Genomic DNA, 19,660 nt, shown 5'->3' on the forward strand with positions numbered 1-19,660 from the left:
GAGGAATGGCTATATTAATTAGTAAAAATGTGCCATTTAAAATAGAAGAGGAAATAATAGAACCAGCAGGGAGATATGTTATGATAAAATGTCAGATATATTCGGAGTTTTGGAATCTACTTAATGTATATTCACCTAACGAAGAAGATCAAAAGTTTATGCAAGATATCTCTTTGAAGGTAGCTAATACGCAAGGGAACATACTAATAGGAGGGGATTTCAACCTGAATTTGGATTCAAATATGGATAAAACGGGGAAAAAAATTAACAGAAAGAACAAAGTAACCAAATTTATAATTAAATCAATGCAAGAAATGAAACTTTTGGATATATGGAGGAAACAAAACCCAAAAGAAAAGGAATACTCATACTACTCGACTAGACATAAAACATACTCAAGAATAGACCTATTTTTGTTATCAGCTAGCATGCAGGATAGAGTAAGAAAAACAGAATATAAAGCGAGAATACTATCGGACTATTCACCCTTAATATTGACAGTAAAGCTAGAGGACATCCCTCCAAGAATGTATAGATGGAGATTAAACCCCATGCTACTTAAAAGACAGGATTTTAGAGAGTTTATTGAAAAACAATTAAAAATGTATTTTGAAGTAAATATGGAATCAGTGGAAGATAAGTTTATACTATGGGATGCAATGAAAGCATTCATTAGAGGGCAAATAATAAGTTATGTAACCAAGATGAAGAAGGACTATAATCAGGAAACAGAGCAGTTGGAAAGGGAAATAGTAAACATAGAAAAAAAATTAGCAATGAAGGATGATACAACTAAAAGAAGAGAATTGGCAGATAAAAAAACTAAAATATGAAACATTACAAACATATAAGGTAGAGAAGAATATAATGAAGACAAAACAGAAATATTATGAACTAGGTGAAAAAACGCACAAAATCCTAGCATGGCAGCTTAAGACAGAACAAGCTAAGAAAATGGTATTGGCATCAAGGAAAAAAGACAAACAAATTACATATAATCCAAAAGAAATTAAGGAAAACTTTAGAGAATTCTATGAACAATTATACCGAACTGAAAACGAAGGGAAAGAAGGGAAAATAGATGAATTTTTGACTAAAATTGAACTACCAAAACTACAAATAGAGGAACAAAATAAATTAACAGAACCATTTGGAACAGTAGAAATACAAGAGATAATAAAAAAATTACCAAATAATAAGACACCAGGAGAGGATGGATTTCCAATAGAATTCTACAAAACATTTAAAGACTTATTAATTCCGCCCCTTCTGGATGTAATCAACCAGATTGATGAAACACAAAGCTTACCAGATTCATGTAAAACAGCAATAATTACAGTAATACTAAAACAAGGGAAAGATCCACTCTCACCAGCGTCATATAGACCAATATCTTTGCTAAACACAGATTATAAGATAATAGCTGAACTATTAGCAAACAGATTAGCAGAACAGGTACCGAAAATGGTAAATTTAGACCAAACTGGATTTATCAAAAAAAGACGCACAACAGACAATATTTGTAAATTTATTAACTTAATTCATGCAGTAGAAGGAAATAAAGCACCTGCAGTAGCAGTTGCTTTAGACGCAGAGAAGGCCTTCGACAGAGTAGAATGGAATTATTTGTTCAAAGTATTGCAAAAATTCAGTTTACCGGAGAAGTATATTAATTGGATTAAAGCATTATATAAGGGACCGTTAGCGAAAGTGACAGTAAATGGACATGTATCAAAGCAATTTAACTTAAGCAGGTCAACGCGGCAGGGATGCCCACTATCACATTTATTGTTTGCGCTAGCTATAGAACCACTAGCAGAATTGATAAGAATAGATAATAATATAAAAGGAATAAAAATAAAAGACAAGGAATATAAAATCAGTCTATTTGCGGATGATGTTATAGTGTACTTAACAGAACCAGAACTATCAATAAAAGAATTATATAAGAAATTGAAGGAATATGGAGAAGTGTCGGGTTACAAGATAAACGTAAATAAAAGTGAAGCAATGCCTATGAATAATGCGGATTTCTCAAAATTTAAGAAGGAATTTCCATTCAGATGGCAAATGCAGGCAATAAGATACCTAGGTGTACAAATAAACAAAAATCTAGGCCAATTATATAAACTCAATTATAATCCACTAATGAAAAAATTACAGGACGATTTAGAGCATTGGAAAGAGCTACCACTAACACTGATAGGAAGGATAAACTGTATTAAAATGAACATTTTTCCAAGGATATTATACTTATTTCAGGCATTGCCAATACAACTGACAGAAAAATTCTTCAAAGAGTTAAAGAAAATAATAAGGAAATTTTTATGGAGAGGGGGGAAACCAAGGATAGCACTAGATAAATTAACAGAATGGTATAAACAAGGAGGCTTACAATTGCCAAACTTTAAAAATTATTATAGGGCCGCACAATTAAGATACCTATCAGATTTTTATCAAACAAGGGAAAAACCAGACTGGACGAGATTAGAATTAGATAAAATAGGGGAAAAGATACCTGAACACATATTATATAAATGGGATGAAAAATTGGTACAACATAGAACTTCTCCAGTATTACATCATCTCCTCAATATTTGGAAGAAGATTCATGTAGAATGAAATAAAACAAATTATCAATTACCAAAACTAATATTGACGCAAAATACGCTACTCCCTTTTACAATAGATAACCTTTCCTTTAGAGAATGGGAAAAAAAAGGGATTAAAAGAATAGAAAATTGTTTTTCAGGAAGTAGATTCTTATCCTTTGAACAAATGAGAGATAAGTACAATATAACTGGAGATACAGCGCTGGCATATCACCAACTGAGATCCTACTTGAAGGATAAATTAGGAAGCAATTTGAGTTTGCCAGAGGGAAGTAACCTTGAATATGTGATTACAGATACAATGTTAATCAAAAGATTTATAACAAATATGTATATTAAACTGCAAGAAAAGGACAATGAGGAAACAAATGGTAAAACTAAACAAAAATGGGAACAAGATTTAAATATAAAGATAAAAAAGGAAACATGGGAGAAATTATGTTCTGGAACAATGAGAAATACAATAAATACGAGGCTACGTATGATACAATATAATTGGTTACACAGACTATACATTACACCTCAAAAGTTAAATAAATGGGACCCAACAGTATCTGATAGATGTTTTCGATGTAAAAAAGAAATGGGAACAACAATTCATGCAATCTGGACATGTGAGAGAGTAGAAAAATTTTGGGAAGATCTCAATCAGATATTAAATAAAATAACAGAAAACAATATACCAAAGAATCCAGAGATCTTTCTCCTAAGTAACATAAAAAATAAAGAATTTGGAATTGATTTGGAGGATGCACAAAAAAGATTTGTTAAGATAGCCCTAGCCGTAGCAAAAAAATGTATTATGTCAACCTGGAAACTGGAAGATAATTTGAAAATACAACAATGGTATATAGAAATGAATAAATGTATTCCATTAGAAAAAATAACATATAGTTTAAGAAATAATATTGAAATATTCGAACAAGTATGGGAGCCTTACATTAAATACAATAGCGAAAACCTACCGGGGACAAACATTACCTAAGTTGATGGAAGGAGAAGGAAAGAAAAGAATGGACTCAGTAGAATTTCTGGTGTATTTTTGTTGAATGACAACATTGTCTGACTGGTTTAATGCAACCTAGATTGTATACCTAAAATGGATGAGGGGGGGGGTGGGGGGTGGCCTGGGAGGAGGGAGGGGGGGGGGAGAAAAAGTCACTGTATATGTGTGAAAAAGAAAAAGTGTATATCATGGCTAATGTGATTTATGGTGTGAAAAATAAAAAAAATTTAAAAAAAAGAAAAAAAAAAGAAGAAGCACGTGAGGAGCCATACGTCTGACCCACTGGTCGAATCCCCAATAGGCCTACGAGGACACAGTATCCATTCAGGACCTGGTCCCCTCAGAGACTATTGCCATCTACCCCACACCCCCTTCATCTGCCACTACCCATGATGCACCAGTGCCATGCATGTTACCCCCTGCCCCAGTGGATGACATGTCAGATCTGGTGCCACGCATCCACCAAGCCAACACCAATGGCACATAAAGGAGTCCCAGACTAACCAAGATTCAACACCTGCACCGCAGCCGGCACTATGACGGTCACAGCGACACATCAGACCACCCGAAAGAATTAATCTGTAAGAACTTTTAATTCACTTCACCCTACTGGAACTTTTTTAAAAAAAACAAGGGGTGAATGTGGTAAACCACTCTATATACTGTGCCTGAGACTCCTCCCATTGACCCCTGAATAAAGGCAACTGTGCCACAGCCCCCTCTTCAGTCCAGGGCAGTTGACCAGCCTGGATGGACATCCATTCTGTTGGGAATAAAGCCTTTCAGTTTCTCTACAACTTCTAGTCTTTGAAGTTATTGATGGTGTAAAAGATCATCCATAAATTTCAAATATACAACAAAGCATCACAGAGTCAAACAGGCCAACAAAAAATTTAGAAAACTGTGCACACAAAGATTGATACATGATATATTCCGCAAGGTACTAGCTCAATTTGACGGAAAGCTCATTTTATGCAGACCATTTCTTAATGTGAATATATTTACATCTCAGGAAATTCCATTAAAATATTAAATGCTTCACAGATTATAAATCAAATGTCAAAATAAACTATCTTTTCCTATGAGCTTTCCAACTGTGGGAATGGAACTAGAGACAAAGTGAGCTGACATGAATCACATTCCACTGGGACTGAAGGGCAATCGAATGGATGAGCATTATTGAATTTCATCATCTGAATTACCCTGTTAATGGAAACTGAAGACAGTTCTGAGCATTACAGAACATCTGCTCATTACGAGGCGTTCATATTCGTGTGGCAATCTCAAGCCCATGTTGTCTTTTGACCATTCTTTTGCCAACTGAATGAGGACCCTTCCATTTAAGTGAACATTCAGTAGAGAGAGACAGCTAGATCTACTGTAAAGTCAGTGCTACATATCAACTCACCTCAGCTATCAGTTTATGAAAAACTTTGTTTCTCTAAATAAGTTATTAAATACAGGTACAGTACTTCTTGTGCCATTGAACACTCATCTTATGCAAATATGCCTTTATTTAAAAAGTTCTTATTCATTCATATTTTGAGAGTGCACACACATCAGTGGGAACTACTTGCAGCCACATGGTTAGCTTCTGCAGAACAGTTTGCTTGGTTGCCATAAATGTAGCTGCTCGATAAACTCATGCAATTTCAATGTTTGCTCTTGTAATCACACACAACAATGATAGGAAACTATAAAAGTTCTATTATTGTCACATAATGCTACATTTAGAATGTTAAATACATGAAATTGTTTAACTCTGTCTCGTGCCCCTCACAGAAATAAGGCCCCAGCAAGGAACAAACTCGCAACCCCTGGTTTACAAGACCAATGCTCTAACCACTGAGCTATAATAATAATGCCACCTGATGAAGGTATGTGAGGTTAATGTTAGATTACTTTCTAACTAATCCAATGTTTTATTTTTTAATAAATTTCTACAGTAATTTAGGTCCATGAGCTTTTCTCATTTCATGGCAGAAGATATTGTGTTCATGCAGTACCTAAAATATGATAGGCTTGGAACCCACTTTTATCAGAGATTGAAACAAAAGACGAAATGTGCATGTCTTCAGTGAAACACGACTTACATAAAATTCAATTTATGGAATAATTTCTGGAACTGAATATTCATGTATGTCATGGACTTCCTGTGTAAGCATGTACATTATGTCAGGGAAGGTGATGAATTGAAGAATGCTTCAGAAACCCATGATTTTGCTATTTACATTTGTCCTGTAAGTATGTAAATGAGTGCAATGAATATTCTTCAAGGTGAGGCCAGCATATTTATTTTGGCCTCAAACTATCTCCATTGAAGTTTTTTTTTCAAATACTTTGTAATCTAATGAACTGAATTTAGGTTCCAGGATAGGCATGCAAATTTCATTTTCACTTGCTTGGGTTCTGACAGATCAGAACCAGTTCAAAGGAAGCTTAGCACTGATTTGTTTCACACAACAGAGATGGTTCTTTACTCATTTAAACACCTATCAAATTATATAGCCACAATCGGCACAATCCAGTAAGCAATGAACCACTGAGCATCCAAAGGCATATTAGCAAGATCTTTGAAGTGCACGTAATTTGATACTGTTATCCTTGAAGTTATTAGCTACAAGCTATTAAAAAGAACACCATAACAACCCCTCTGAGAAAACAAATAAAAAAATTGTGATTATGGTTGACATTTTTTTCCTTGGTTCCGCCCATTTCTATTAACTTTTGAATAACTATGTTTAAATGTTGCCTTTATTGATTCATTAGAGCAATCAATTGCTGGACAAGCCTTCAGATTTGCCACGCAGTGCAAATGTGTGACATGGAGAATCAATTGCTCATTCCAGAAACTACTTGGTTGAAATTTATAGAACTAAAAACCTGAAGCACCAAACAACAGGGGGATGATCCACAATGTCAGATTATAATTGAAACTTTGGCATCTAATTCCACAAGGGAGCTTGGTTATCCTTCACTGAGGTATACCAATTAACTTGAAGATGCTTTCACCTTCATATCCCATTACTAATGATCATTTACTGCCAATCCTTTAGAGAATATAGATAATTTGGAAACAAATTCCTGTCTAGGTTCTCTGACTGTAAGTTTATTGATCGAGTTCAGAGTCGGCATCAGATCTAATCATGGGGCATTAGGGTAACCATAGTGGGCACAAACTGCCGTTCAAGAACTCACTCAGCGGGGTGGAGGGGGGAGTGAGTACCATACCTGCCATGGACCTCATCCGTCCGCCATGCCATCACACTTCCCCCTACCTCCAGTGTTTCGGACAAACGCGCATGCTTATAGCGCATGGAGACACCCTGGTGACACCCTCTCTGGTGGCATCACCTGATGCGATCCACAACCCCCTGGTGACACTAGTGCTGCAGGTGGGTGGGGGGAGACACAATAGCTCGTTTGGGGGGGAGGCATGGGCGCGTATATCCTCCCCCATGACGCTGAGACTGATCAAGTTTGTGTCCAGTTCTCCAGTGATATTATGGGGCCTGAATTTAGTTCTTTGATTTATTCTGAGCAAGATGCAATTTTCCTGATGGTGTGGCAAAATAATGAGGAGCTCCCCATTTCCAAGGAGACATTTGAACAGTTATCAGTCTATCGAACAAGTCAAGAACCTTGGCTGAACACTCAGATCGAAATCACAAGTGCTGCTGACTTCAGCAGTCTTCGCAGCAAGTCTGTGACCCTGCTCTCTCATTGGATTGCAATATGAAGTACAATGACAGAGCCCTGTCTTGGTGGAATCCCCCAGCTTTAGAGTGAGGAATCTGCCAGTCAGACCCAGGACAAGTTGGAGATTCCATTCAACTGAATAGGTATTCCCAGTCAGGGGATTTGGTTAAAAAAGGTTATTTATTGTTTACTTATTATTTTAATGTTTTAAATTATTTCTTAGAGTCCTAATATAGTATATTTATAATTATTTTAATTGCTTTTATTTGTTTAGATATTTAATAATTTACACCCAACACAATTTCAATATGTCATTAAGAAGCGTTAAAATATGTTTGCAGTTTAATAGTAGAGACTTTTTCCCCAAGCCCTGATTCCTCACAAAAGCCAACAGTGTTCAGGGGTTGAAGGATAAGGTGTTGCACCAGGTTATGTCCTATCTGTCACTGAGGCTTTGTTATGCTTCAATGGACATCTCCTGAGTGCAGAGGAGCTGCTTGACTGACCCTCCACCTTCTGGTGCTACTAAGTGTGGGTGGGTGGGTAGTTGGGTAGTGAGTCAGAGCCAGCAGGTTGAATCCACTGTGTATCCGGATATGCAAATATTTGAATGGAAACATGAGAAAATAAGTTGATTTCCGATCACCAGAGCAATTTTTAACACAACTTGTTCCTCCGCTTGAAATTTATCCCATCAAGCTTTGAAGGCCAAGCTAACGGATGGAGCAAAGCTGCACATTCACCCCTGTACCAAAGGACTTGTTGTTGTTTCTTTTCTGCTTGTGAGGACTTTTCTGCAGATAGTCACTGCAAGCACTCACCTTATTACCCGTGCAGTTAATTCCGAGGTTATTCATGGACGGCATCTTTCCATCAAGCCCTGGCTGTTGCATCTGCTGCTCTCGTTGCAACTGTTCTCTCATCTTCCGAGCTTCCTGGATGGCCTTCATCACTGCGTCCTGGTCACCCAGGAAGGCTGTCGAATTCAAAGTTGAGAGGATGTCTGAGGTAGAGAGAGGATCATAACAAATTGATAAATTACAACAAAAAAATGTTGATCCATGGAGATCTTTAGTTAATGTTAAATATGTAATAAACTAGTCAGTTTAATCTATCTGTTGTCAAATTCAAATGACTCAGTTCAAAAACTGTGCCTTACATCACAATCAACTTTGTTTATCTTTCAAAAAGAATACTCATTAAAACAGAGGCAGATTTGGATTCAGACAAGAATCTCCCAAAGCTGTTAATTATTAATGAAGCCATTCCTTTCAGTACATTATCTGGAACATTGATTCCTAAGAATGTGCTCTGCACTGTCACAACCGTCTCTTGGAAATAGATTTGCACTTCTTAACTAGATGTATTAGACCCTGTATCACTGACCCAATTCAGGTAATATTGGAGTTTGCAAAGCTGAGAGAGCAGTTAAAGCTACTTTCCCAGCTGCTGTTATTTTTCATTCTCATTTTTTTAATGTTCATCATCTCTTTTCAAATGGGCTTAGAATAACCAATTTTGTTTAAGATGTGAATTACTGAAGTGCAGTGATCTATAGAGGGATCGAGGACTTTTTGGTAATGAATAATGTTTCCCCCCGGACTCTATTTTCAGTTGTATCATTCAAGCTTTATGCTGCTCATCACCCAAAGCCAATAACCACTTTTCAATTATGTTCGGCCCCACTGCCTTAATCAGAACTACAAATTATTTTGAACTCTGTATTGCACATAAGGACAAAAGGAAAAGCACATTTAGTTTGCTCATTAGTTCTTTCTCATGTTTTGACACAAAATGAATCACAATGTTCAGGATGGACCATTACATCCAGAGAGAAAAAAAATGTTCTGAGATTAATACCTTCTGGAAAGAGATTATTAGTATCCATGCACAGTCGTGCATGGGCAGATGTATTTCCTGGGAATAACTCCTGATCCCTTTGTTTCATCGAGGATACTGTGTGCTTCTAATGAGTGCAGGTCTTAGAAATGAAACATTTCTAAGTTAGGCCAAGCTTTTATTGAGTGCTGTGTTCCTGGGAAGCAACGTAAGTGATGACACCTCTCATAGATCTACTATGAGGGAACTCTATTCACTCATTTTTTTTTAAATTTAATTCTCCAACCCCTAATCTCTCCTGAATTGTGGCTGAGTGGTCAGTTCAATCAGACCCAGCTACAGATGAACCAATAGATCTGTCGCGGCTTGGAAGCACAAGGTGGCCCTTCTACACTATAAGAAATCTTGGTGATATAGGCTACCCCAGAGGAGGACACACTTGACCAAAAATTCACTTATTTTATTTCAATGTTATGCTATTGAAAAAATAATTTTGCATCTGAAGTGAAATGTGCTAACAAACATTATGTCATTTAATTCCAGAATTTTAACCAAGCACTTTCAGTACTGATGTTATTTTTAGGGTAGTACAGGAGGTTATCATTCTCTGTGTAACTCCCCCTTTGGAACAATGAAGGGAAATTTGGACTCTGTTGTGTAGGGGCCGCCCATCCTGAAATCACCTGGCTTTCCTACAGGTTACAAAACTAGTATCCCAGCCAATGAAGTTTGTTACTTACTGTCATCCTTCACCCCCTCCACTCTGCTGCAGACACTCAGCTCCTCAGTCTATGATCTCTTTTTTTTAAATCATTTTTTATTTTTTACACTGTGAACCACATCAACCAAAATACATACAAACGTTTCCCTCTTAAATATATATAGTGGCATTTTCTCCCCCTTTTTCCCCCCTACCTTCCCTCCCCCCTCCAAAACCAATAAACATTCAACAAGTCTATGATCTCTTGAGCCCAAGTCTGATCATTGGTTATGCCAGATCCAATCATTCCTCTCCCTCCCCACCACAAGCACTGCAAATGCTTATTCACACCATCCTGTAACTGGAACCACGCAAAAAAAAAATACAACAGATGCACATGTCCACACTCCACGTAGGTTGGTGTAGTAGTTAGCACAAAGCTTTTACAATGCCAGAGTTTGGAACCCAACTTATGTTCAAATCCCGCGCTGTCTGTAAGGAGTTTGTAGGTTCTCCCTGCGTCTGCGTGTGTCTTCTATGGGGGCTCCGGTTTCCTCACCGTTCAAAACATACCGGGAGTGTAGGTTAATGGGGTTTAAATTGGGCAGCACGGACTCGTGGGCCAAAATGGCCTGGTACTGTGCTGTATTTCTAAATTTAAATTTAAAATAACATGCATACAAGTGCTAGTTCCTAAATGCCCACATCTTTCAAGGTGCTGGACATCTATGTTTTCACCCCTAACCCTCATGTCCCCCTTCCCCAAACCCTCACTACTGTGTTTAGAATAGTGCCCACCAATTTTGCAACCTTAGCTTTGGAAAGGAATACATGCATCCTGGGCATCAGCTCCAAAACCTTGGAAGATTTAGAGTGCACTAGCATTTCTTGGAAAATATAGTCAAAGTCTATGTTGCATTGAGGTCAAGTGATTTAGAGTAATATACCCAGAATCAGAATTCAAGCAACCTGCAAAAAAAAAAAATTGAGGAAATAAATAAATAAATAGATAGATAGATAAATATTTTACGTAAATAAGAATAAATAAAATTTTTAAAAGAAGTTTAAAATTGTAAAAGTAAATGTTCTCTGAAGCAACACACAGTCGCTTGGTGAAGATGGGAGCAAACATTCAGCCAGCGGATTACCCCAGTCACGTCACGCTCACAGCAGGAATTTGAACAATGTTTGAATAAAGTTGGATTTGAATAAAATGGTGGCACCCAGGATGAAGAGCCGGCTGTTGCTCCTCACCGCTGGGGTGACTCACCCAAAGTATCCCCCTATCCCTGCCTAGTATGTCTTTATCTTTATTAGTGTAAAGTAAATTAGTCAGGCTTTATCTGTAAACTTGGGGAGGAGGGTTAATTATGATGGCGGCATGGTTAGCACAGCGGTTAGCGCAATGCTGTTAGAGCGCTAGTGACCGAGACTCAAATTTAAATTTAAGTGTATAAGTTATGGGAATTACCTGATTAAAGTGAACTTTACATAATTAAGGAATATAATACTGATTTTTTTTTTCAAATTACTTTATATTTTGCACTGTCTTTTGTCTTTTAAACTGTTTATTCTTAATGGAGATGTAATTGTAAAAGTGTGTCTCAGGCAACCTGAAAATTCACATAGCTGGCTCCTGCAATCCGCGAAGGTGCCAGATACCGGGGGATTTTGCTGTATATTTTTTTTAAATTACTAACTGTGCCACTTTAGAATTGGAGATACAATCTGAATAACAACGTTCAGTGTTTGGAGAATTATTCACCAATCAATTCTGTAACTATGTTAGAAAATATAATCTAGAGCCCAAAGTGGATTAGTGATAGAAATGCAAATATTTTTGCAATTAAAAGGCAGATTAAAATGAAAATCAATGCATTCCCATTTGTATTTGTTCGGTACTTTTACTGGACATATTACCAACTGTAGTTATGGTCATGTTTTACAACCTTCTTGCACAATGAGCATATCAATCTTTTTCTCTGACGAAGGACAGGATCTCTCCACTGGTGCTGCTTCAGAATGGATAAGAATAGGAACTGGGATGAATAAGGCCACTTAGCCCTTCATCCTTCTCCATAATTCATGGCTGACTATCCCAATTCGGTTCGTTGTTCCTGTTTTTTCCCCATATATATTGATCACCTCAGTCATAAACATACATTGAACTTCTTGAATATTTTTAATAATTTGGCCTTAATTGCCTCTTCTGGACAAGAATTGCACAGGTTCATCACTCTTTGGGTAATTTCTCCTTATCTCAGTTCTAAATGGCTTCTCTAGTGTTTTGGTACTATGTCCTAGTTCTAGATTTCTGCATCAGTGAATACACATTCCTGTATCTTGCCTATTAATTCCCATCAGGGTTTTATAAATTTCACTTTCACTTTCTACTACATGCTAGAGAATAAAATTCCAGTCATCTGACCTTTCTTTATTGCTATCCCAGAAATTAGACTGATGATCCTTCACTGCACTCCCTCCACAGCAAGAACATTTTTTTTTCCAGATAAGAGAGAAACTGCACACAACACAGGGCCATAGTGTTCTCACTAAGGTCCTGTACAATTGCAGAAAAACACCTCTGGTCACGTGCTCAATTTCTCTCACTAAGAAGGCCACATACCACTTGTCTTAACCTCCTGCTGCACACGCTGGTACTCAAGGACACATGGAGTTGCTGCTTCCCCCATTAGGCCTTTTTATAAATCAAAAAATCCAAAATTAAAGGTGGAGATTCTCCACCCTCTCATCAGAAAATGGTCAGTGAGCAGCTGCAAGGTGGAGACTCCAATCCCTCTCAAGGTAATGATAGAGGTGGAGCTGCAAGTGGCTGCCGATTTCACTTCTCTCTCTCCCCCTCACTCACCCATCTCCTTTCATAACCCCCTCAGGGCAGGGGTGGCTGATGGGGGCCATCAGGGCAGGGGTGGCTGTCAGGGGAAGACAGGGCAAGGGCACCTCACCAGACCGCTTTGGCCTTCAGGGCTTCTCATCGGTGCCAACGGCTCAATATGTGGCAGAGCAATGGCCGTCTTCCCTACCATTAATCCCCCACCCAAATGGAACCATTCTGAGAAAAGCAGAGCGGTTCCAGCTGCATGGGGGATTCTGGGTAGGAAGACAGCCATTGCTGTGTCGCGTATTTATGACGGGTGGTGCCACAGCAACAGTCGCCACACCAAGGCGCCACTCTGCATAAAAGCAGCACTGGAGCAGTCTTTTAGGGCTGCTCCATAACCAGGTAAGTTTAACATTTTTATCCATGTTTGAAGTTGGCCTCAAACCGTAGGTTTGGCATAAAAAAAATCTTTTTTTGTTTCTAATCCAATCATCTGCCTTACTTCTTATGCCACTTTAAATTGCATCTGTGAAACATTTTCCCATTCACTCAATTTGCTCAAATTATGCTACATTCTCCTCATTGCCTATGTTCACAGAATATAAATGACATGACAGCTACAGCATATTACATGATAGTTCAAGCAAATATCCACATAATAATAGGAACTCAAGAAATAGAATCATATACGGGTTAATTGGAACAGACAGAATAATTTAACTTATGTTCTCAAATTGTCAATAAACCTGTTGAATTAAAGTAGTCACACTTTTTTAAAAAATGTAGACGTACAGCATGGTAACAGGTCATTTCGGCCCATGAGTCCGTGCCACTCAACTTACACCCAATTAACCTACACCCTCGATACATTTCGAATGGTGGGAGGAAACTAGACTCCTCGGGGAAAACCCACACAGAACAGGGAGAACGTACAAACTCCTTACAGAGAGTGCGGGATTAGAACCTGGTCCTGATCACTGACGCTGTAAAGACATTGCACTAACCTCTGCGCCAGTGGTTCCCAACCTTTTACTTTCCACTCACATACCACTTTAAGTATTCCCTATGCCATAAGTGTTCTATGATTAGTAAGTGATTGCTTAAGGTGGTATGTGGGTGGAAAGAAAAAATTTGTAAACCACTGTTTTAATCATTCCAAATTGATTCATTACGTGCACAGTTTCATAACTCGAAAGGAAATGGGCCAATGACAATTTTTCTCAAGCAAAATATTTCAGTAATAATTGGGTCTAAAGCAGTGATTCTCAACCTTCCCTTCCTACTCACATCCCACCTTAAGCAATCACTTATAAATCACAGAACACTTATGGCATAGGGAATACTTAAAGTGGTATGTCAGTGGAAAGTTAAAGGTTGGGAACCACTGCTCTATGCCAACCATGTTGCCCAATCAATTTCATCTATATTAAACATGTTCCATGTGATCAAATTTGGGTGATAGTGCAGCAAGTCAACGATCATATGAAAGTCTAAAATGTGCCCTTCTTGTCAGTGTAAAGAATATTTGAGGAGCTATTCCAATGCAAGAAATAAACTGCTGGAAGAAGTCAGTGGGTCAGACAGCATCTGTGGAGGCAAAAGGAATGGTTGATGTTTTGGGTTGAGACCTGAGACCAGCAATTTATTTTTTGCTCTAGATTCCAGCATTTCCAGTGAACGTGTCTCCAGATTGACTCCAATGCCAGACTTGTTTTATTTCAGAAGATGAATTTGCCAAGAAACCTGGGTCTAGATTCAATGTAAATTCTCTGCATTAATTAATGGAAAACTGTACAGGTCCAAATTCTGCTTTCTTTCTCATAACTCAGAACTCTACACTGTAAATTCTAATCTCCAGGACCTTACCAAAATGTCCAAACTTCCTGGATGAGGCTGCAGACTTCATTGACCTGTACACTGTTTCTAGATCACCTGTAAAATGGTCACCTAGCAAGACAAAAGGGAGCATCATAATATTGTGAAACATCAACCATATATTGCCTGTTCATCGTCATTTTGTACCTACCTAAAGATGATCCTCTTCCTGGAGTACCTCCCACAGGGCTAGGGATGCTGCTTTTGTTGGGCAGATTGACGGGACTAGATTTATTTGTATGGAGAAAGCTCTGGGTGGGTGATGTGGGGGATCGGACAGGCTCTGAGGTCTTGGGCCTGGCTGAGAGGTTGAGTGGCTGAGTTGCTTCATCCTGTAAATGAACCATGGGGAAAAACACGTATCAACAGTGTAATCTTCCAGGCATTAAAATCTAAACAAAACCAACACACTCTTTGAAGCAAATTCATTTTCATCAGGCATCATCTTAGTGAATTCAAAATTTTCCTTGCAATCACAGAGGTAAGTTTTCAATTGAACCCACTCACCTTTACTTCGACAGAATAACAGTGAACATTGTTGATAGAAATGTTGTTAAATATTTAAAGCTCACACAGGCATTTCCATTTTTAAGCAAAATTGCACCTAACCTTTGTAAAAAAATATCCTTGCATTTAACAGTCAATTTGATAAGAAAAGTCCTGAGCAATCAACAACTTGGAGTTTTGAGAGGTTAACACCCAAAATGGATGTTGGAATGTCTCGCAGTCATAGTATGCAATCTTCCAAAAGCATTTCAGTTCCATAAGTAAAATGGTGCACCTACTGAAGTAAGTGTAATATGTAAAGCAGTTAAAAATTAGTTGAAAGAATGGATGCAGTGAATTAGAGAGGAATAACATTGGACAATGAAGAGTTTACTTCCTGAACATTATTGGATGTATTTGATGAATTTTGCACTGCTGATCACAAAAATAACAGTAAATATTTCCTATGATGAACCCTTTTTTGGATAGAACGTATTTTTGAGATTTTCTGTCTATTTCAAGCATACAAAACCATGAAGTACAACATGTCACTGAAAATTAATTTTCTGCATTCGCTCTTGGACTACTTCCCTGCTGCTCTTGGGGCAGTCAGTGACGAACAGGGTGAAAAGATTCACCAGGACATTGCAACCATGGAAAAGCAGTATCAGGGCAACAAGAATCCATCAACGCTGACCAATTATTGTTGGACACTGACACGAGAGGCATCGGATGCTGAGTAGAAATAAAAATCATCGGCAAAACATTTTTAGATCAGTCAATCTAACACAATGTGTCAGTATCATTATGCAATTAAGCGTGCTAAATTCAATCAAAGTTAAATTAATGTTTCTCCATCTTCCTATATGTTGCAGCAAATCTGAAACTATCTTTGCGTTCATCTTGAGTTTGTCTATCATAATCCCAATTTTTTTTTCCAGGAAGTAAACTTTTTGAAAAATAATCATTGTCCAATGTAATTAGTAGGAAGATTTACCCATGGAAGTGACCTGATGTTCAATGTGGGCCTTGACTGTTTCTAATTTATATGTAGCATTTACCCCTAAAGCATAGCTCAAATTGATAAAATCTTAAGATGATACAATTGTGGAAGGGGATAGCTGAGTCCATTAAAGCAACCTCAGAAATCCAGAGTTTGATCATCTTGTTTCTATATTGAGATCATTTAATAAGACACTGAAGTAAAAAGAACGTTGTTAGCTGCTTCCCCTGTCATTTGGAAACAACTTCAATTAAGTAATGGTAGACAATAGCTCAGTAGTTTGTAAGATTAAGTATCTTCTTATTAAAACACAGCCCTCAGGATCTATACAAACCACAAAACAGGGAAGAGAGTGTTGTAGGAAAAGAGAAACATATTGCACACATGGCTACAGAAAGCCCCTCATTATTCAAATTGCAACAGTGACCACAGCAAGACATAGAAGTATTATGCAGATATTTACTAAAGCTATCTTACACTTAGAAAAATGAATTGTTTCTTTAAACTGAAAATCCAAATAATCTGATTTATAATGTCAGAAAAACGAGCATTAGGGGCATTTCAAATGTATATGCTGATATACATTTATCTTGATGTACACATTATTAACATTAAGTCATATGTATTCTAAATGGCATCAGAAGACAGAATATTACCTATTTTGTGAAAACATCAGAGAGAGACTTTTAGTTTTTTATTGTTGGGCAGAAATTACTCAACAGCTAATCAACCTGGTCTTTCTGTTGATAAATATATCGACTGACAGTGGAACATAACCCTTTGGATTCTGTGTCCCGGTTTTCGGGTCTGGTTTTATACCGAACCACCAGCTGGTTTGCACTGGTGTTCCTACTGTAAAGAGCACCTTTGCAAAGGTTGAGGTAAAAACTGCTGCTTCGCCAAGTTCCACAGCAAGAAAAAATACTGGAAGTAAAGGTAAGAACATTCAAAATTGTTGTTTGAGTGTCTAGGACTGCGTAGGATATGAACAGGGCAGTGACTAGTCACTATATCAGTGACTAAACAGATCAACTAACTCCGGTTTACCCTTGGAGCTAGTCTGCAGTATATATTATGAAAGGTTAAAAAAATAGCTGGAGTCCAAAGGGTTAAAACATGCCTATAATTTCAAACTCCATGAGATCATGTATCATAATGCCTAAAGTCTATCTGACTGTTCCACCCAAACACACAACCCAAGCCTCCCAAGAATTTAGCCACCTGTAACATTCCAGATTCCCAAACATTTCAAATTGAAGGGAGTGACATTTTGCTTGTCCATTTCTTTCTGAGTTATGCAATTCTGTGAGTAAAACACAAAAATGTCCCTTTCAAGGTTGTTGTGCACCAATGAAAAAATGTGACTAGGCCATTTCTGTTTACAGTCACCTGACAACCTTGATAGGATTTCTACATACAACAATTGATGGGGGTCTTGCTTTGCAGATTTATAAGATGACTTGGACCGCATTGTCCTGCGAACATCTATCTATCACAGGCCAACCTGCGAGACCCGCAATGTAAATGAATGACCTACCTTCAACTTTCGCACCACCCACACTCCTCCTACATACTGAAACATACCCACTGACAGCCATTTCACCATCAAACTCAAGGATCAACATCTTATCTATGTCTGGGGACATTATCTATCCATCCACACTCAATATTGAATTCTCCATGTTTAAAATTAACTCTCTGATGTGCAAGGTTAATTCTGTACCTCATTCCACAGAAACAACCTGAACAGCTACATACCTACAATTGTCATGTTTTAATCCCTTACAACCAATCTCCATTTCATTCCCTGAGCCTTGGAGTCTCCGACATTCCCCAACCTCCCACCTTGCTGTACTCCCAAACTGCATCTGCATTTCCCCACTCTTACCTCATCCACCATATGAATATGCTGGGGTCCCTGATCTTTACTTGGCCTTTTCAAAACCAAAACTGCCCATAACCCCAAACGTTATGCTTTAATTCCTACCCTTTCCTCCATTCCATCGAGCACCAAGTAGATATGAGAAGTACTGCTAATAGAGATAGCTCCCTGATCCAAGACCCTTCAGCACCTTATGGGTTTTTTAACTGACCTCCAAGCCAGATCTCAGCATGTTGGTGGTGGAGAGAGGAGGGTAACTCTTTGAATGTTATAGGATTACAGACTGTCTCAGCACCAGCGCTCCATCGGGAGAACAACCTCCTGTCCCTCACCATCTGGATCATTGTATAAAAAATATTCACTCAGGTGCACAGTTCCCTCTCAGCTGTACATGTGTGCATGCACACACATGTTTTGCAATTAGAACACAAAGGAAATTAATATGCACACAAAAGGTTAGTTAGCAAAAATAATGTAATAATTAATAATTAGACTTACTTCATAGAATGCAATCATACTTGTATTATATTAAAACATTCCAATACAGTTTTATTAGCCATGGGAGATAGACTGTGCCAAAATTAACTTGAAACGATTTCAACTTTACATTTGCACAAGCATTCAGTGCGCACATACTTTTGTCACAGGGAGAAAAAAAATTGCACAACCTAAGATTTTATGTGCATACTGATTAATAAAAATTAGAGAGAACATTGCCCAGCTGACATGCCAAAAGTTGCTATTTGCCATGGAATTCTAATGCAGGACAAATTAGAATTTTCTGGAGTGGACAGAAAACAAAAGGCAGCAGCAGACAAAATAAATGTTGTGTGCATTCTCTTTTAAAACATTCATTAAGATTGTGTGTGTGCTTGTGTATCTGCAGCAGAAAATTGCTCCTCTGATAGTTTCAAAAAGCTGAGGTATTAACTGTGGTACATTGCATAGTTAATTGAAAAATAGAAGATAACAAAGACTGAATGCAACATCTGATTATTTGGTTGAATGGTACTTTTTAACCTCAGGGACAGAAGTGGTTCTCTCCTGTAACATTCAAATAAGAAGCTAATTAGCCAATTCCTAAAAGATTTAACTAAAGGAAGCCTCATTAGTCTCTCTCTGTACTTTCTTTATTTACATAAACTCTGTAATTTTATTATTGTAATGTTGATGTTTACTCATGTTGACAAATTTAATTTGGAACTAATATACTTTGCATTTATAACTATTAGCTCAACTAAATCTGAAATGTATCCTGAACAGTGAAAGTGGAGAAAGAATGAAAATGTTTAAGAAACAATGTTCGATGAGAAGAGAACTCGTTTGTTAAGGAGAAGACTCAGATACAGACTGGGGCCTGTATGATGACTGTATAAACAGTGAGACTCTGGACATGCTTGCCAAGGTCTTTGCCTCAGTGATAGTGATTTTGCAGGCTTTTAAATGTGTTTTTTTGCAATAAAAAAATTCTTTCTAATATACCAGTAGCTGTTGTAGAGTGGGTCTTTTTGGGTGCTTCAATGCCGAATATACGTCAAGCGGTTTTTTGAGTAGAATTTAAGATCTCATTTTTGTTTCTCGTGTATAAGACAACCCCTGTTTTTTGAATGCTTTTTGAGGGTTCAAAAATCCTCAAAGTATGTGCGCACTGAATGCTTGTGCAAATGTAAACTTGAATGCCAAAATATACAGTATTTATTTTTTTAACCTAAGCTA

At 37.7% G+C, this 19,660-nt stretch overlaps 1 protein-coding gene across 44 annotated transcripts in view; it reads right to left on the minus strand.

The window, feature by feature from the left end:
• sox6 (SRY-box transcription factor 6) overlaps window positions 1-19,660 on the minus strand; it is a 676,057-nt gene that overhangs the window by 68,562 nt on the left and 587,835 nt on the right. For 38 of the 44 annotated variants that reach the window (XM_069898041.1, XM_069898034.1, XM_069897942.1 and 35 more), the window contains 3 exons: window positions 14,725-14,905; window positions 14,565-14,645; window positions 8,139-8,320 (listed from right to left, as the gene is read on the minus strand). In XM_069898041.1, coding sequence (XP_069754142.1) covers window positions 8,139-8,320; window positions 14,565-14,645; window positions 14,725-14,905 — 444 coding nt within the window. The remainder of the gene's footprint in view (window positions 1-8,138; window positions 8,321-14,564; window positions 14,646-14,724; window positions 14,906-19,660) is intronic. The other 6 variants (XM_069898085.1, XM_069898072.1, XM_069897967.1 and 3 more) reach the window with 1 other exon arrangement.

This window comes from Narcine bancroftii, chromosome 1, assembly GCF_036971445.1.
Source record: "Narcine bancroftii isolate sNarBan1 chromosome 1, sNarBan1.hap1, whole genome shotgun sequence".
NCBI classification, from domain to species: Eukaryota; Metazoa; Chordata; class Chondrichthyes; order Torpediniformes; family Narcinidae; genus Narcine; species Narcine bancroftii.